At 44.1% G+C, this 19,998-nt stretch overlaps 1 protein-coding gene and 1 long non-coding RNA gene across 4 annotated transcripts in view; one reads left to right on the top strand and one right to left on the bottom strand.

The window, feature by feature from the left end:
* KIFAP3 (kinesin associated protein 3) overlaps positions 1-12,120 on the bottom strand; it is a 73,735-nt gene extending 61,615 nt beyond the window's left edge. Inside the window, exons 1-7 of one of the 2 annotated variants that reach the window (XM_077332254.1) lie at positions 11,983-12,120; positions 5,437-5,568; positions 3,755-3,909; positions 2,976-3,031; positions 2,231-2,372; positions 617-716; positions 285-409 (exon numbers count right to left, since the gene is read on the bottom strand). In XM_077332254.1, the coding sequence (XP_077188369.1) occupies positions 285-409; positions 617-716; positions 2,231-2,372; positions 2,976-3,031; positions 3,755-3,909; positions 5,437-5,568; positions 11,983-12,044 (772 nt within the window). In that variant the 5' untranslated portion in view covers positions 12,045-12,120. Of the gene's footprint in view, positions 1-284; positions 410-616; positions 717-2,230; positions 2,373-2,975; positions 3,032-3,754; positions 3,910-5,436; positions 5,569-9,579; positions 9,718-11,982 lie in introns of those variants that run through there. The other variant, XM_077332255.1, reaches the window with a different exon arrangement.
* On the top strand, positions 9,533-17,761 carry LOC143835102 (uncharacterized). Of its 2 annotated transcripts, XR_013229992.1 has the most exons (3): positions 12,187-12,336; positions 14,489-14,550; positions 17,429-17,761. It is a non-coding gene; the product is annotated as an uncharacterized LOC143835102 (long non-coding RNA). The 2 variants fall into 2 exon arrangements; XR_013229993.1 differs by lacking the exons at positions 12,187-12,336; positions 14,489-14,550 and adding an exon at positions 9,533-9,690.
* The last annotated feature ends 2,237 nt before the right edge of the window (positions 17,762-19,998 follow it).

Genomic DNA, 19,998 nt, shown 5'->3' with positions numbered 1-19,998 from the left:
TCCCAGCTGGTACATAAAAAAAACGATTCCCAGAATATGGGGAGCAATTTTTAAAGTTATTAGTGTACTACCGTCTTCTATTTGTATTCATATTTTAAATTGTTTTACTGGTTTTTTCGCGAGTATTTTTAATTGATACTGCTTTGTTTGTGAACTGCCGCAAGCCAGTTTCTGGGAGCAGCGGTATAGAAATGCAATGATATATAAATAAATAAAATAAACTTTCCCGTGCCATCACTAACAAAGCCAAGGCAAAGCCTACAAACTGCAAAATGAAAGGATATCGGCTTTTTTTTTCTTGGTGAGTTCTTCTTGCCAAAGCTCATGTCTCTTCAGCTCATGGTCAATGATGTTCATGCAGAGAGCCCCAATTTTGTAGTGGGTGATGAGTCCATGAAATTGAGAAAAACTAGATTTGGGAGGGAGGGGGAGGAGGAAATAAGCCTATGTGAAAACCCAAAGCAAGAATGACAGGTTTCAAACACATACCATTACTACCGTGGGGTCAAGGGTCAATTGCTTTGTAACCAGGAAAGTGATACACAATATATTACAATACATACAAAATGTTATTTTTCAAAGCATTTCCATATGCACTGTGAAGTATACGACTTACCTAGAGAAGCAGAAAAATATATAAATTATGTTAGTAGCAAGCTCCACGCTTTGTTTCCAATCCTCTCTCAGTACTCTGGCCAAAGCACCCAGAGCCGTTTCTAAAGGAAACAAGAAGGAGATCAGCTATGGAGTACACTATGAGCTGGATGATTTCCCTACATCTAAAAGGAAATAAGCACACCTGACATAAATGGAAATCGTGAACTGAGATCAGCTTGCCAGTGCCTTCCTCTATGAAGCCACATTAACAAACATGAGGAAATGGTAGCATGTTGAGTAGGGACTTCCACTGTTTATCACTCTGAGAGGTGAGATTTACTGCCTCAAGAGATTTGTTTTCGACCCTTACTTCTGGTCTTCTGGAGCTCCATAGTAACAGTTTTACTCAGGAAGATACTTGGAGTTAACCGACTGGATGCCGTCATAAGGGGACACCTTATTTTTCTTATGCTGGTTTTACTTCTCATTTTAGTGTTGACTAGTTTCAATAGTCTACCTTTACTGTTTGTTGATGTTTTTATGATTGATTACACCTGTTTGGGAAACTCGCATTTTCAGTAATTAATTTATTTTATTACTATATATATAAAATGCAAGGGTGATGGCCATCCTGCCGATTGGCCATCTGGTCATACAAACAGCCAATCAGGGAGGCTATCCTGCCTCTGGCTGCGAGCCCCTCCAACTTCTTCCACTTGGAAGAGGAGCTGGCCCACTCTACTGGCCTACCTCTAGATGGTAAGCCAGATGGCCGGGTGGGCTGGGAGGAAATGAGGGAGAGGCTGGGCCTGCAGGCCAGGCTCAGGCAGGCCAGTGAGTTCTTTAAGGCCACCAACCTGCCCAAGATCCTGGGGGTGGTGGTGGGGGGTTGGGGTCGGATGCCAGGAAATGTCCATTCAACAGCAGAATGGGAAGCCCCCAAATGCCCACCCCCTTGACTAAACAGTCGTCTGGGTTGGGGAAGTGGGAAGGCCGAAGTCGGGGGGAACGGGGAGTCTGGGAAAGTCTCCAAAATGCTACATGCTACCCCAACTGGGGCAACACTGGTGTTCACAGGCTTCTCTGAGGGCCGCCGAGCACTGTGACAGCCCTTGGAGGCCCCGAAAATGTCACGCACTGCCCCAACCAGAGTGGCACCTGCCTGCAACTTTCTTCCTCCCTCTGAGGGCCCAACGCATGGCAGCCAGCCTGTGCCCTGGTTGGGGTGGTATGCAGCATCTGCCAAGCCTCCGAGGACAGCAGCCCTTGGAGTGGCCTGTGCACGTCGCCCCTGCCCCAATGTGGATGGCTCGCTGCATTGGCCGGGCCTCCGAGGGCAGCAGCCCACAGAATGCCTACTGTGCACCAGCACCACTAGTGCCAGTTGTATTCCTGGATACAATGGGATTTATTGCTAGTTTCTTTATATTATATACCACACTCTTATTGTGTACTTTATATGATTTTGAAGTTTTATTTGTAAGCAACCTTGATAACTGCTTCAGTAAAAAGAGAAACCTAAATAAAAGATAAATAAATAACGGGTACCAGAATGCAACACATACGCACAGATATGATGACACTTGGTCCAACCAGTCCAACATGATAAAAGACAGACAAGACTTTAGCTCACCATTAAGCAAGAGTTCTTCTAGATTATCAGGATTCCTGGCCAGCTGCAGAATAAGTGCAGAGCCACGGACTTTATCAGGAATATCTTCATAGAGGAGCTCAATGTATTCATCCATATCATTGATATTGGCAACCTCATCAATCTGAAAATACCAAAAGCACCAAAAATGGAAGGCGCTGAGAATTTCCCCCAATTATCTCAAAACATTCAAGAGAGTTTTTCTTGTCACTATGTTGGGGTAGGGGGGAGAGATATGAATTCTTGTAAACAGGTTTGAAGGACACCACAAAATCAAATCTTGGCACATACCAGAGATCAATTCTCTTATGAGAAAAGTTTTTTTTTAATATCACACTTTTCTCTACCCTGAGTCTCAAAACAGCTTTCGATCACCTTCCCTTCCTCTCCCCACAATGATCACCTTGTGAGGTGGCCGGGGCAGAGAGAGAGTTCTAAGAGAACTGTGACTGGCCCAAGATCACCCAACCGGGTTTATGTGGAGGAGTGGGCAATCAAACCAATTCCCCTAGAAAAGAACAGGGAAGAAAAAAGTTCACTGCAAGAGGTTGTGTGAAGCTGGAATATTCCCCAACTGCCAAGAGTTCATTATGAAGTTCCAGCAATGGCAGTAATATTTGAATGAACCATTAGATAGAAACCTATGAATTCATAACATGGATGCTAGCTGTGGAGAAAGGACAATAAAGTCAGTTCTCTAAGTCTTCTATAATTAGTCAATACCTACCTCTGTCCCTTCGAAAGGAGGTGGATCCTTTGGTTTATTGGTTTTCTCTTTTTTCTCTATGGAAAAAAAATACAGTAAGGTCATCTGTACAATTAATACAGCTTCTCGCCTTATTTTAATTTTGCCCTTACGCTGCGGGGGGAGAGGGGGGACAAAGAAAAAGTAAATCTGCCCCCAATGGAGTCACCAGTTCTTTCCACAAAGACAAATTGAAGACTACAGCCTCAAACACAAGGTTCACCCTGAACTAGTGGTAAAGGATTTGAGTGGCAAGTTAAAGAAATCAACATATATTGATATTTAGGATGAGATATCAAAAGGGACATCTGCAAAACACTTACATGAATGGGGAGGGGGGTTGAGGAAGGACTTGGTTGCAGCCCCTGGCAACTCATGAAATGCTATTCTAAGGGGGAGCAGCTGTCACAACGGGGTGACAAAAACACTCTCTAGCATATACAATCTCCGGGATCCCAACCTTCCAGCTCCCCACCTCATATTTAAGCAGAATATTAAACATACGGGGGGACAGGCCTCCAGTTTTGTCATTCACACCAAATACACCATATTTATAACAGAATCTTCTGATGGAAAGAGATACCATAAATGTTGCTTGATTAATAAAACAGAAATTCAGTTACAGTTCAACATCACTGTCTCAAAGCTGTTTCTTTCAGATGAATGCCTTGGTTAACTACCTCCCTCCCCTTATAGTATTGGGAAGTAGGAAAAGTAACGTCATGGATCATATTGTGAGTGTCAAACCTTGATTTGCCCACCTTTTCCTGCACTGGTGTCTCTGCGGTTCTGCAAGTAGTAGAGCAACTGCTCTACCTCGGCTAGTTTGGAAGGGTGAATAAGTTTGCATTCCTCCACCACCTTACGAGCCAGAGAAGAGATGTCTGTATTGGAATTGAGGCTCTTCAACCGAATGCTGCAAGACAGATTTCACAAATTTCATGCACGGTTGATGCAGAAACCATATATTCAGTATCTGAGGATTTATGTTTTATTTCACTTGGTTTGTACCCCACTTCTCTCTCTCCAATGAAAACCCAAAGTGATTTACAAAAACAGCAACTCACAGAACATTAAAGGCTTAAAAGTACAATATTGTATTTTATCAAAGCCATTAATATGGCTTCTCTGCGCACTGTTTTTAGCATAACTGCAATTGCAAACAAGGCCAAGCATCAAAATAGACTAGATCGGAAGCAGGAATACAAAAAAGGGTGTTTTAAATTTGTATCTATTTAAAACATTTGTTAGCCACCTTTCTCCCTTGCACAACTCAAGACAGATTACAATATAAATACAAATGAATAAAAACAAAAACAATCATTATGAAACCCATAAAAGTCATCACAGTATATAATCTCCAGTTAGGTCTGCCAATAATAAAAGCTAAATCAGTCAAAACACAGTCCTAAACATTTCTCCTGATGATCAACAATGAGGGGGTCAGACATACCTCCCAGTGGAGGCTGTTCTATAGTTGTGGGGCTCCATGGAAAAGGACCTCTGTCATGTATCCACCAAACAAGGGCCTTTAACTGGTGGGGCGGTCAGTAGGCCTCTCCCTATGACCTTTCTTCCTGGGCAGAAACGTATAGGAGAAGATGGTCCTTCAGATAACCAAGTCCCAAGCCATGTAGGGCTTTAACAGATAAAACCAACACCTTAAATTGGGCTCTGGGGAGGACCAGTAGTCAGTTTAATTGCTGTAGTACTAGGGAAATATGCTTCTAACAACTGGCTTCAACCAGCAGCCTAGCTGCTGCATTCTCCCTAGCTGCAGCTTCTGAACAATCTTCAAGGGTAGCCCCTACTAGAGTGCACTACAATTGTCTAGTCTAGCTGTAACTAAGGGATGGATCATTGCAGTTAGATATAACAGATCTATGTTATTGGAAGAATACTGAATTTATATATTTAATATTTAAACAGAAAAATTTATGCTGCCTTTCCAGCCAGGCAGCTGACAAAATAGATCAAAAATTATGTTGTTAATCAATATGTGTAGAATAATCTGCATGCATGTTCCAAGACATCTCATAGTCCAAGAGCCTGTGATGAATATTTCTTCATTGTAAACGGCGTATTTTCCAATGGTTGTAGTGATGGGCTTTTGTGTTTTCAATAAACAAGAAATGTTTATTGAACATTTTTTATTGTTTAAGTGTTTTGTCGGTGCTCAAGTTAATACAGAATAGGAACCACTACGATATGGAAAATTCCAGGGTTTTATACAGTATTAGTCCAAATATTATTAAAGGATATCTGTGTTAGGTTGCAAATCTGTTACATCAGTACGTGCTTCCACACAAAATACAAGTCGAAGCTGACACTCATTAGGAAGCAGATTATCACGTCAGGTTTTTAAACATGGAACTGTTTAACACCCAAGTCAATTCATTCAGAACTTCTGGGGGGAAAAAAGACTAGTTATGAATACTCTTACATTTTTTGACACTCCTTACGCTCTCCCAGCATAGGATCACCCATCTCCCCAAGGATTGTGGCTTCAACCTCATAGTGAACAATAAGAGCTTTTTCTGATGGATGAACATCAATGTTGCCTCCTTTCACCTTTCTGTAAAAAAAAAAAACAGTCTACAATTAAATTCAATAAGACTATCCACCGCAGAAGTTCAGAGAGAATAAGCAGTCTTTGAATGGTTATCAAATGACAAGTCAGACCTAGGTATCTATTTAAATGAGAGGGGGGGGGGGTACTTCAGGTCTCACACCCAGAAGGAACAATTCCCAAACTGACAAGCAGCACTGTGTTTCCAATGTAACCCAAGAACAAGATATAATGTCAGTAACTTTGCATTCCAGACCCCTTGTTTAATTAGGCATTGCATTGCCTTCAATGAAGGAATCGTATTGTTCTATTTGAAACTGCATTTTTTTGAATAGGCCAGCTAGAGGCAATAGGATGATCCAGTCTTCCCACCCACCCCTCAACAGGGAGCAGTGATGTTGATGTATTAAAGACTAGAAGGGCTTCAGGAAGAAACTTCTGGAGACTTCAGGAAAAGTTGCTTTAACCCAGATTGACCTGGTCAGTGGTTGGGGAAAAGAGAGATGATAAAATTCCTGGGAGTACGGAAGGAGCTCTCATTTGTGTTAAGTTCATTAAGAACATAAAACTTGATCTTCTGTGGGCCCAAGAGTTTCATCCACTCCCCAAGGCCCTTTGTGGCCAGAAAATTATCTTATGTCAAAGACATAAGGCAACCTGCATTCAGCCCATTAGAAGAAGCTATAAAAGAGAACATGTCAATAGTTTTTTGAACTCTCTGAGCTGAAGGCCTGAGAACTTCAAGGAAGAATGGGAACAACCTTTTAAAAAGTGCTTTTGATGCCCGAAGGTCCATTGGTAAGCATTCCTTTGTTATTTTCTGTTATGATTGTCCCTTGATGTAGACGTAAATTTGCAATAACATATATAAGAATATAAAATATAAGAATATAGAATATATAGTCCTATAGGAGATCAGCCCTGCCTGCTCCTTAGAAGGCCAGATCTTGAAGATGAAGCTCAAATACTTTGGCCACCTCATGAGAAGGAAGGACTCCCTGGAGAAGAGCCTAATGCTGGAAGCAATTGAGGGCAAAAGAAGAAGAGGACGACAGAGAATGAGGTGGCTGGTTGGAGTCACTGAAGCAGTCGGTGCAAACTTAAATGGACTCCGGGGAATGGTAGAGGACAGGAAGGCCTGGAGGATCATTGTCCATGGGGTCGCGATGGGTCGGACACGACTTCGCTCAACAACAAGAATATAGAGTTAGGCTTCATGTATTTTTTCATGAGCATATTAATTTGTATTTTAGTAGTTGAACACTGAAGATTAGAAACTGAAACAAGCTTGTTTGCTGATTGAAAGCTGATTGCATGTGCATTCTACTGTGACATATGCAGAAGATTAAAGAATCCAAAACTCAGGGCCATTTCCCACGGCTTAAAAATAGCACAATGGTTGCTAATTGAAAACGCTACTAATTTGGCATTACCCACGACGTCGTAGACAATCTGCAACACTCCTGAAACCGATCAGCAATAAGCGCTTCGTTTTAGCGCTTTCAGGGGAATCCAGAAAAGTGGATTCACCCTCCGGATAGCGATACACTCCTGCAACCAATCTGCAACACTAGCGCTAAAGACCTGTGCGTTACCATTGTTGCTGGTTCTTCAAAGCCCCTCCCCCTGGCTCTCTTCTCCAAACTTCCGGCGAAGCGATCGCCATTTTTTTTTCTCGGAGCGAGCGGGGATAAACGCACCGGCGAGCCTCTTTCTGTTTAGAGGCTTCCCTGGCTTCATTCCTTCACCTTTAGTCACTAAGCACAAACCACTTAAAAGCCCGTTTGCTGAAATAAAGTCCCTTTATTTTTTACACATAAATTCAGCCGAAAATCGAGCCCGTGAGAAGGGGGGGGGGAATTTTTTTTATCACTCGAGGCAGCGTGCAAACGATCATACAATCAAACGACAGCTCACATTAGGCAGCTGGATGGGTCTCTCCGTAGCAACGAATCTACACAGATTCGTTGCTATGGGTCTGTTTTTTTTTTTAAAAACCTTTCTTAAAGGGAAAGCGGCTGTTTGGGAGCATGCTAACGGCTGCCCATTGGCTGCTTGACGGCCAGGGGCGGGACGAGCTTGGCAATAGCGCTTCCTTTCTAGCGATTTCTGCCGAGACCGGAAGCCTGTGGGAAACGCTAAAAAACGCAACTGATTCCACTACAAAGCCAGGTGTGCAAAACGACGAATTCCACTATTTTAAATGCCGATTTTTCATTCCGCAAACAATTTGCAACAAAGATCCCTGTGCGAAAAGGCCCTCCATACCAGCTGGGTGAGGAGGCGTATATATAGAGATGTAAAATAACATTGGGGAAAGAAAAGCTCCCTGAGGGACCCCACACATCAGGGCCTGTAGCTGGAAGGCTCTCCCCCCAAGGGGCTATGTAGGACTAGCTGACTAGCACATCAGGGGCTGAAGCTCAATCTAAAGCAGGGGTAATCAAATTGTGGCCCTCCAGATGTCCATGGACTACAATTCCCATGAGCCCCTGCCAGCGAATGCATCTGGAGGGCTGCAGTTTAACTACCCCTGATCTAAAGTATGGTGGCTGTCAGATCAGGGCCCAGCATGGTGAAAATGGGGTGGAACTGGAATTAATAGATGGTAAATGACAGATCAGTAAACTCTAGTGAGGTGGGGTGGAATGGAATTAAAAGATGGTACCTAGCAGAACAGGTTGTGTAGCCTGGAGAAGGAAATGCAGAATCTTGTAACAAAGCATAGCAAGATGAGTGTGCTGCAGCAGTCAAAGTATTCCTCCAGGACCTCAGTTCAGTTTATCACACTGTCACAGAAGCTTGATGGACAATTTGGGCCTGTCCCTCTCTCACAGCCTGATCTGCTGCTCAACTCTACCCCCAATGGATGGACAGGAGACTATTCCTTCCTCTATTCTCCCCAATCCACTAGGAATAATCACATCTGAAAGGCTGAATGGAATGTCAGAGTGGGAGGGGGAAACCTGAGACAATTTTCCAGCCAACAACCAAGAGACAAACCGGGGAGATGGGTTTTGGGGCAAGAAGAGGTAGGGAGCCCAACAGAGACTTTAGCAAGTGGGATTTGGATACTGTTCCTATATAAAAACAGTAGATAAAGCTTGTCTTATTGTTTCTATGCCTGAGATGCACAAATGTCATAATGAGTAATCATGAAACAACTCACAGCTCTGATAACTGTGAACTCACTACAATGGGAAAGCATCATCTGTCACACATACCAAATAAACAGACATGTGTATTCTTGGTACATATGATCCCCATGTTCTCGTCAATTCAACTCAGGAGGGCCTGCAAGACAGATTGTTCTGCCAGGCCTACTGTTGAGGCCAAGAAATAAACACCAGGAAAACACCGGCCTCCCTAGCCACCAAACAACAATACACCATCCACAAAAGCGCCAACTCGCTCTACAGAATTGGGTTCCCTCGGCAAGGCTTATAAGGCCGTTTAAGAATATAATTTAACATGACTGAATCAATATATTTTAATTTGAAGTATTTGGGAACTGTTTATCAATGTAAAACAACAATATACCATCCACAAAAGCGCCAACTCGCCCTACAGAATTGGGCTCCCTCGGCAAGACTTATAAGAAGGCAGTTTAAGAATATAACTTAACATCCTTTAATCAATATATTTTAGTTCAAAATATGTGGGAACTGTTTATCAAGGTAACAAGTAATTGCATAGGTCATATGAGCCAACCAGGAAGGGCAGGGCAGATAAAAATAAAGGTAGTAGTAGTTATTAGTATCATTGTTATTATTATTAGAGGGAACCAAGATGTCAACATGAGGGAGAGAAAGGCCTGGACCAGGGTCGTTGAGGCAATCTCCCTTCCCAACAAGCCCCGCCCCCAGGCCCAGGCCCCGCCCCTTTCCTCCCCAGCGCCTGCGCCCCCCAGGTGGTCTCTCCCTTGAGCCCCTACAGCACAGGCCGGCCGGGCTCTCTCTCTCTCTCCACCTGTGGGGCAGACACCCCTCTACTCAGCCCGCCCGAGGGGAGCGTTACCTTTTGAGGTAACGGGCGTCGTCCCCCTGCATAGCGGCGACGGAGGCACGGGGAAAAGAGGCCGCCGGCCGAAGAAAGACCCGTTGAGGGAGGGAAGACGGCAGGTCTGAGGCAGGTAGAAGCGCCGCTGTTACTAAGGGGAGGGAGAGGTAGCAGTGCGCAGGCGCACTCCGAGTCAGCTTCCTCCGCGCAGGCGTACAAGAAGGCGGACCGGGGAAGAAAAAGAGCGAAGAGTGCGCGAGCCTAAACAGTTATGAATGAATGAAAGCGATTTGGGGCGTGGCCAGGCGGCTTCAGCTGGAGGCTTTATAATACGATGCACGGCTGCGGGGTTCCTTGTGTTCCGAAGAATTTATCCCGGTGTAAGCGAGATAATGGGGTTGTTTAGGAAGAAAGAGGGGAAATCTGATTTTTGTTAGAAAAGATGGGGGGGGGGGTTCCTCGGGGAACATCTGGGCTTGGTGAATTTCAAAATAGGCGTGGTTAGGGATGCCAGTCCCCAGGTGGGACCTGGGCATCCCCTGGAATTATAGCTCATTTCCATACTAAAGAGATCGCTTTCCTTGGGAGGAAATACGCTCATGGAATGGGGGGAAAGAGATTCTCAATTGCTGCTCTTGGTTCTTTGCAGGTTGTGTCTGCTTGGCTTCAAAAGTCTAAATTTTTCACTGTCTTTAAAAATATATATATTTTACCAGCATTTTAACTATGTTTTCTTGGTGAAGTTTGTTAGAGATTACAAGTGTACGGTTGCAACATGTTGGTATTAGACTCAAGATTTCATTTGAAAATCAGCCTGTTCTTTAAAGGGCCTTTATTGGGGTGGAGGGTGTGTGTGTTTAATTGTAGATTTTTATCCGTAGCTGAAATGTTGATCTGTTAAGTGTGCCAGTTGTTATTTTTGTAAAGCAGACAAAGGATTTTCAAATATGATAGATAATTGTAGGTACTATAGACATCCAGAGTGAACAAAAACGATTTTAGATGAGGCCTCTGAAAAGAGAGGTCTTTTTTGCATTAGTATATGTAATAACTTTACACACCTTAGAACTGGAGTCCCATCTTGTTTGATGGGAGAGCTTTTGGCTCATTCAGCTCTCATGCAAAAACAATGTTTGACATTCTGAGGCAAAACATGGGCTCACGAGTTTCTCATCCCTGTCATGCACTCGGATGCCTCCCATACTTCCTTTTCCTTTCATTTTTTTTGGGTGGCAAACCAGTGTTTGTCATTACTTCCTGACCAGACAGACCACAGGCGGCTTGTAAACCAGAAATGGAAGCCACAGCATCTGATTCTGCTTTGTTGTGGGGAAATGCCTGCACAAACCATAGTTTGCTCAGTCCATAAATTTTTTAAATTGCTCATCTAGCACAGAAGTCTGGCTAAAAAAGGTCTGATGCTGGAAAAAAATAGAAATAGATCTCTAATGGGAACTTTACAGCCAGCCAAGGGACATCGCTGGCCATCATATTTAATTTCTATTTTATTTATTTATTTTTATTATTATTTAGAATAGCGATCCCCAACCTGTGGGCTGCGGACCACATGTGGTCTGTCGACTAATTGGAGATTGGCCGCGAAGGACGTTTTCTCCCCCCCCCCCCGGCCCTTTACTTCATCCCCCCCCTGGCCCTTTACAACACACTTCGGGTGTCATTGTCTCCCATCACTCCCAGATGGGACTATCTCGTTGCAGAGAAACAAGCTCAGGGTTCCCATTGATTTGTCATTGTCATGAGTTAAAATTTCCATGAAAATAAAATGTTCCTTATGTTCATTGTTGTGGCGTGTCTGTATCTTATTTTGAACATCACCATAGCGATCAGAGAGCGTTAGGGCAGTGGTCCCACCGGGACCCAGTAAAATTATCAAGCGTTGAGTGGTTTCCGGTGATAAAAAGGTTGGGGACCACTGATTTAGAAGAAGAGCTGCTTTCTATACTCTGCTTTTCTCTACCAGAAGGAGTCTCAAAGTGGCTTACAATCGCCTTCCCTTCCTTTCCCCACAACAGGCACTCTGTGAGGAAATGGTGGGGCTGAGAGAGCCCTAATGTTACTGTTCTTTGAGAACAGCACTATCGGGACTGTGACAAGCCCAAGGTCAGCCAGCTGGCTGCATGTGGACTCAAGCCCGGCTCACCAGATTAGAGGTCGCCACTCTTAACCACTACGCTGCTCTTACCTGACCTACTTTCCCAACGGGATCCCAAAGCATCTTACATCATGCTCCTCTCCTCCATTTTATCCTCACAACAGCCCTGAGAGGTAGGTTAGACCGAGAGTGTGTGACTAGCCCAGACCACCCAACAAGCTTCCATGGCAGAGTGGAGATTTGAACCAGATCCTAGTCCAACACTTGAAACCACTGCACCTTCCTGGCTTTCCATTTTATGGTGTTACCTAGTTACAATGCTGAAGAGCGGGTCCAGGGCCTCTTGTTGTCCAGGTACCTCTCCCATCATGATACTCCGTGGTGTTCTTTCCTTGACTGCCAGTTCTCTTAATTCATATCCTAAAGGCAACTTTGGTCAAAGAGGCTCTGTGCACTGGTTGCTGAGATTCTGCACTTGAACTGTGACATCAGCACGCTATCCCTAGACTCATTGGCTAGTAGGGAAATGAAACAGGAAGGACCTGAGAGGCGGTCTGAACTTATTCCAACATGATCTTTCATGAGTCTCAGGCAGGAACTGATATCTGCTAGACCAGGTTTTCCCAACCATGGTACTGGGGTCCTGCGAAGGCCCCTCAATGGTACTGCGGCATGGGGGGTTTCAAAATGGAGGCTGGGGAGAGCCCTCCCACCCTGTTAATGCTGTTTCTTGCTCCAAGTGAAGAGGAAAGAAAAAGGGTTTTCTTTAGTTTTTTAATTTACATTTCTACCCTTATCTGGGCAGCTTGACCTAGCCCCCCCCCCCAAAATGGCCAATGATGGGCTTGAAGGGGAGGGCTATTAAACCCTGGCTATTAAACCTTTTCTGGCCAAGGCTCCTCTCACTTTCTGGAAGGTGTAGCCAGATGACATAATTTCCTGGTACGTTGAAGCCTGGAGAATATTTCAGTGGTACCTCCATGGTCAAAAGGATGAAGAAGATTGCATTAGGCTGACGCCCAATAGAAATGCATCAACCCAGTGGATTCTCCCCATATATCTGATGAAGTGAGCTCTGACTCGCCAAGGTTTAGAATGGAGTAAATGTAGGTGTCCCTGGTTCCTTGTTTCTTTTGTTCTGCTACAGACTAAAATAACTATCCATCTGGTTTCCCCCATTTATGCTTCCCTTCTTTGGAACTCCAAAGTCTGCATACCTCAGTGCCGGTAAAAGCCCCAAACCCAACCTCACCCCAAAGATACCTCTCAGATTCAGAGTACCTTTATCGCATAAAATTGCAAAGCATAAAATGAAACTTTCAAACAGTTTCAGATGTAAAATCTATCGTAAAAGATTTTCATTTAAAATTGCCAGCAAAAACTTTGCTACTTTTATAATAGTTGCTGAATCCCTCACATTTAGTATCATTTTAATCCAATGTTTCTCATGAACACAGCTGAATTTCAATTTCTTCAGATAATTAGCTACCAGGCGACAATATACTTCAAACGTAGGACAAACCAGGAGTATATGGTACGTGTCAGGGACACAACATCCATCAGGAATCACAGCAAAATCACAAGATGTCATAGTTCCATTGTATACGGCACTGGTCAGACCACACCTGGAGTACTGTGTGCAGTTCTGGAGACCTCACTTCAAGAAGGACGTAGATAAAATTGAAAGGGTACAGAGGAGAGCGACGAAGATGATCTGGGGCCAAGGGGCCAAGCCCTATGAAGATAGGTTGAGGGACTTGGGAATGTTCAGCCTGGAGAAGAGGTTGAGAGGGGACATGATAGCCCTCTTTAAGTATTTGAAAGGTTGTCACTTGGAGGAGGGCAGGATGCTGTTTCCGTTGGCTACAGAGGAGAGGACATGCAGTAATGGGTTTAAACTTCAAGTACAACGATATAGGCTAGATATCAGGAAAAAATTTTCACAGTCAGAGTAGTTCAGCAGTGGAATAGGCTGCCTAAGGAGGTGGTGAGCTCCCCCTCACTGGCAGTCTTCAAGCAAAGGTTGGATACACACTTTTCTTGGATGCTTTAGGATGCTTAGGGCTAATCCTGCGTTGAGCAGGGGGTTGGAATAGATGGCCTGTATGGCCCCTTCCAACTCTATGATTCTATGATTCTAAACAGTATCTCTCTGAGGAGGGATCTTCAAAAATCTACCTCGGGTGACATTTGAGGGAAAGATGTTTAAGCGAAATGGGGGAAACAGGTACCATGCGCTCCTTGGAGAAAGGGTGATGCAAAATATAATTTATTACATGGTTATAGAAGAGCCTTCTATTTCTCTAATGCAGCTTTAAGAGATCCAAGGAGCGCATGGTAGATACCTGTTTCCCACATTTCTTGTGAGAAATCTGTCAGGTACATCTTACTTTGTGTCAGACAGACAGACTGCTTCACTAAAGACTGCCCAGGGAACATCATGGCACAGTGGGCATTAAAACCCAGAGCTCATTCCTCCTAATCTCTCTAATCCAGCCTTTCTCCACTTTTTTTTCTGTTGAGAACCTCCTGAAACATTCTTCAGGCTTCAAGAATCCCTAGAAGTAGCACAATCATGTATTATATGGTTGGGAAGTGGACACGCCCACCCAGGGCCCCTCCCCTTTCCAACCTGTCCTGTGCCATCATTGGCCATTGGGGGGGAGGCTGACTTGACCATATAAGGTCCTATTGCCTGATGCAGGTTTAACAAATTTTTAAAAAATATAAAAAAATAATTATCTGAATAGAAAACCCTTCAAGGGCCATCAAGAAATCTCAGCAGTTCACGAAAGCCTGCTCTAATCTCTACAGGCCATGAAGGACTGCTCTGCTGTGGAGAATACAACAAAAATGCAATTGCTCAGTGGAACCCGGTATGTTCAGAGGAGCATCTAAGTACTGGTTTGTGAAGAGAGTGGGGGTGGCTTCCCCATTAAACTGCATCTCCTGATATAGTCCCATGAGACAGTTATTCTCTTCAGAAGCCCTCTTCTGGTGGTAGTCTCTGTGAGGATTGCCCTCATGGCAACAGTTAGGTTGTTGGCTTTTTTCTGGAATGTTCTATCCAGAGCGAGGGCCGAGGGCACCGACAGTGACTGCATTTAGGAAATCTTATAAGAGGCACTTGGTGGAGGGTGACTGTTTTGTCAGATTTGGCCGTACTTCTAACCAGTGTTTTTTTAATATGTGATTTGACCTTGTTGATGGACTGCTGCTGGGGTGTGTGTAAGAAAGGCAGTCCGTCCCCCCGCCCCCGAGGACTTTTTAGGGAGGATCACTACAAAAATTCCTGTGAAATGTGTTTTCTTAGAGATTAACGAGTACATTTGATTCAGAATGTATACTGCTAAAGTCTCCAAGGAGTTTGTTTTTTGATGAAAATGTTCAGAAGCACTGGGAAAACTTCTTTTTTCTATTCTTTGGGGATGAGTGAGGCACTTTTAAAGGTTTTATTTAGTAACTACGGGCAAAGCCTTGTGAACCTGGGAATACACCGGGGGCTAGGACCGAGAACCCATGTGAAGGCCCCTCTTGGCAAGGCAGCTCTGACCATGCAGGGCTGGGAGGTGGCAGCATCCTTCCTGCTGTGCCAGCACTACTCCACGGCCCACGGAGAGGCAGGCGTCAGGGACGCTTCTTGAGACCAGGATGTTTTGCAGAAGGTTCCCCCCTATGCAGCAGCTCAGACCATGTGGGGCTGGGCGGCAGGTCCGTCCCCATTGCCATGCCAGTGCCACTCCCAGTCCCACGGGGTGGTGGACGAGTAGGCAGCACAGAGGCTTCTTGTGGCCCTGGCCCCACTTGGGACTGGGAGGCCACGCAGAAGGCCCCCCCTGCGTGGCAGCTCAGACTGTGTGGGGCTGGGAGGCAGGAGCGTCCTTGTTGCCACACCAGCACCACTCCCCACTCCTTCACAGCTTCCCGGTTGGAGGACCAAGAAGGAGGCAGTTGGGGGGAGCATCCCCTACCTGATTAGGCTTCCAGGGCAATTGACGCCCCAGAGGACCATTCAGGTAGTCCGTGCATCATCCTTTTGGTCTTTATTAGATTTTATTTTGATGACGATGATGTATAGTGCTCCGTTTTTTCAATGGAAAAATTGAGACATTTAAGGAAGCATTGGAAAAAATCCTATAAAGTGTTCTTTTTTCGTTGAGTGAAATGTGCTAAGATATTGTAAGGTTCAGTTGATTGCAGCTCTCTCTCTCTCACACACTCACTTTAATATTGAGTGGATTTCTTTTTTGTTTTGAGAAAATGAAACCATTTATTTGTTCGTTTACTACATTTTATTACTCCCCTAAGGCTCAGGGCGCTTCACATAGAACATAACAGAACAATGCATCAAAGTCACTGATTATAATGAATAAAAGGTAACAGTAATAACAACAGTAAACAGATAAATAAAATAAATAAAATAAATAAAATAAATAAAATAAATAAAATAAATAAAATAAATAAATAAAATAGCATTCAACATAGTGAACAATCTAACAGGCCCATGGTTGGTCCAATCTGTCCCATGGGTTCAAGGGAGGGAGGTTTGGGGCCCATAGATGATATTTAGTTTCAGTCGACCTCAACAAAGCGAGCTCCCTTTTGCAGGCCCTGCGGAACTGTTTTGGTTCCGTTAGAGCCCTGATCTCCTATGGGAGCTCATTCCACTAGGTGGGGGCCACTACAGAGAAGGCTCTGGCCCTGATTGAGGTCAGGCGGGCCAAAGATCACTAGCCAGTTGCAGGTGACGGAGGGCAGAATGCTTCGAGTGGCATAGGCAGAGATGTGGTCCTTCATGTAGGTTTTAAGTTCTATAGATATGCCAATTAATACATTTTATTTGGCTAAGTACATATAAATAATGTAATTTACAGACTAATTGGGGGGGGGATAAATTGCAGTAGGGATTCCACATACCCCTACGCTGGTGTAATTTGGAGTGGGGGCCCTGATGGATGCTGCAGCTGGCAGTGAATGGGGGACACCCTCACATCCATGTTCTTGTCCATAATCACCCTTTGGGGCCCTGAGTACTCTGTGCTGAGAGCCACCATGGAGTGCCCTGGGATTGACAGGTTTCAAAATGTCCAGAAATTTTAGATCTCTGTTTAAGGTTTTTAGTCCTGCATCTTGTAACTCTTAGCAGGCCTACTAAGAGGACCCAAGGGTTGGATTCCCCACCCCCAGCATGAAGTTACATGGTCTGCCAACACATATTTCCTGTTGGGCTTCCATTCAACTGTATCAGGTCCCATATTAATTAATTATGTTTATTAGATTTTTATACCGCCCTCCCATACAGTTCAGGGTGGTTTTGTATGTAGTATCTAAATACTGTATACCTTTTTATCACAGGGGACCGGTCAACGCTTGACAATTTTACTGAGGCCCAGGGGGAGGTAGTCTTTTGCTGAGGGATGTCGCCACTGCCTAAGCCCCTGCTCCACTTGCTTTCCCACCGGTACCCCTGACTTTCCGCCGCCCACTGGGGGGCGCTGCCAGCAGCAGCTGTGCAGTGCCACGCCAAGGGGGAGCCCCAGCCACAATGGCCGCTGGAGAACACCAAAGGTGAGCCAGCAGCAGAGTGGCAGGTCAGCTGGGGAGGAGGACGAGGAGGAGCTGCGGCCCGGTACCCACTGATCCACAGACCGGTCCCGTTCCTCGGACCGGGGGTTGGGGACCACTGTTCTAGAGATCACCTGTAATAGCAGGAGTGGTAGTTTAACCTCATCATTTTGTTTGTGTGTTTTGCAGATGTTGGCTGAATGGCCCAGGGCTGAAGGCGTCTGTCTATCTCTTCAGCAGACAGCAGATTCTGTGCACAGTATGGGGAGATGCTGTTGGTCTTTTCTTTGGCTCCCGCCCTCCCCTGCCAAGGATCAGAAGGCATTTGTGACCCTCTGAAAGCCACAAGACAAGTTAGTTTTGTGTAAATGTACTTTCTTAATTGCTCATCAGGGGTGATGTTCAAGGTCTGCTCTGTATTTAAAACCATATTCTGCTGGTTATCAAATCAGATGCAAAGCTGTTAATCTGAAAATCCTTCCAGGGAAAACAGACCAAACCATTAAAAAAATGAAAACGCAACATTTCCAGTGACTTCTTTTGTGGAAGAACTGGTGTTTAACCCTATCCCTGTACAATTGTCGCCGGCAAGCTCTTTTACTAATCTAGAGGAAATATCCCACTAGTCCCCAAGGCTCAATGTTTAGGTGTTGGATACATGATAAACTTGACATGGTGCTTTCTTAGTGAACTACGGTCGTCTTGGGACAGCACAGTACGGCTTATTAAAATACAATTAAAGCCTCCCTCCTCGAGCTTTCTTTTTTAAAACTGATCTTTGTTATTTGATCTGACTAGTTATTTGCAGCCTGTAGAGAAAATCTTTCCTGCCTTGATTAATTCACAGTACCCGAGGACAATCTGTACAGATTTTATTTTTATCGGTGGTGTTAGTCCTGGTGGGAGCAGAGCTGAGCAGAGTTTCTTGTGTTTACAAGTTAAAGACAAAAAAAGAGATTTAACATGAAATAAATGGGGTTACATCAAATCATACCTGTAATAAAACTAAGCATTGGGTAGTAAAAAGTGGGATACCGAAACTCAGCTCTTCTTCTTCCTACAGTTTCTGACTAGCTGCAGATGTGACATAAAATTTTTACTCACCGCTTGAGAACTGACATCGCTGGTGGTGAGTGCTATTTGCCCCCCAGTGCAAAAGAATTGCCAAACAGGAATACAGTGAAATGAAGGAAAGCCTGGGGGAAGGAAGGGAGGAAAAGAAGGAGGAATAAAAAGAAGCAACTCTTGAAGAGGAAATTGAAGCTCAAACCTGCGTGCTTACTAGTTTTCCTGATCCTCCAGTGATGATCTGTGGAAATACCTTTCATTTTATTTTTTTATAGATTTATATCCTGCTCTTTCACCCAAAGATCCCAGGGTTGGTTACAATGATACAGCATAAAAAAAGAACAAGATAAAATAATCTAAAATATATAAAAACTATTTAAGAGCCAATTTGGTGTAGTGGTTAGGAAGTGGGTGACATGTGGGGAGCTCTGCACTGGAGAGTATCCGCAGATTGAATGATATTTATCCATGGAATATCCTTTCTCCCACTGCAGGCCAAAATACCACCATGTTGTTTCAGAGGATCTGCCCCAAAAGAGCAGGCTTTCTCAACCAGGGTTCTGTGAAACCCTGGGGTTTCTTGATGGTTCTGGAAGGGTTTTCCAAATTGGTGGAAATGAGTTTTTAATATATTTTTTACATTTGTTAAACATTTATCAGGTGATATGACCATATATGGTCATGTTGACCCTCCCCCCCCCCCAAAAAAAAAGTACATTGATGGTATTAGAGAGGGCGGGAAGAGGAGGAACCCCAAGTGGGTGTGTACAAAAAAATGCTTCCCAACCATATTCTACACATGATCGTGCCACTTCTGGGGTTTCTTGAAGCCTGAAGAATGTTTCAGGGGTTTCTCGACTGTAAAAAGGTTGAGAAAGGCTGCAATAGAGAAAACAAATCTTGGGAATATTGTCAGGCTGCTATTTTTAAATTGCTGTTCTATAGTTCTGCAGTTTTCCATTCTGTTTGGCTTTTGGTTTTACTTTCATGCTTTAATTCTGTATGCTGTCTTGAGCATTTCTGTGGACACTCTGTAGGGTGAAGGCAGATGACAAGTTTTGCATTGTTGAATCTACGGAGCCATTATCAACTGCAGTGTGCATGTTCTTCCATCCTTCCATGGCAATATTTAATGCTCAAAAACCTGTCTGACCAGAGGAAGCCATATGACAAAAGAAATGAGTGAGCACAACACAGGTAACAATTTGCCTGTCATCACAACTTTTATAAAGTATCTTTGTCTCTAGCCTTACAGTATTGAGCTGGCCTTCATTTGAAGAACAACCAACCAACAGAGGGCAACATGCCCACACTGAATAATTTTTACTATTTCTCCTTTCAAAACAATGGCTAAACTAAATATCCTTTCAGAATTCAGTTCCTTTAAGCCTCAACCACTTTGCCATAACCGCTTTGCCACAAGAAATTAATAAACCTGGAAAAATCCTGATGCTCAAGACATTTTGGAGATCTTTCAGATGTCAGTACCAAATTTTTACCATCCAGGAAATACATTTGGGTACCAAACATACCTGTATTTTTAACATAGGATTATGTTAGCACGCCCATAGGATACTTTAGTCTCGGCTCAAACTCTACATCCTTGCAAAGTGGTTTGAACAGTCGAGAGAACTAGCTTTCTGTCCCTCGAATGTGTGCAATTAAAATGCCACAGCATTTGCTGCAGCTTG

Source organism: Paroedura picta, chromosome 4 (genome assembly GCF_049243985.1).
Source record: "Paroedura picta isolate Pp20150507F chromosome 4, Ppicta_v3.0, whole genome shotgun sequence".
Lineage (NCBI taxonomy): Eukaryota > Metazoa > Chordata > Lepidosauria > Squamata > Gekkonidae > Paroedura > Paroedura picta.
The sequence above is the reverse complement of the archived record's forward strand: the minus strand, read 5'-3'. Positions and strand labels throughout refer to the sequence as shown.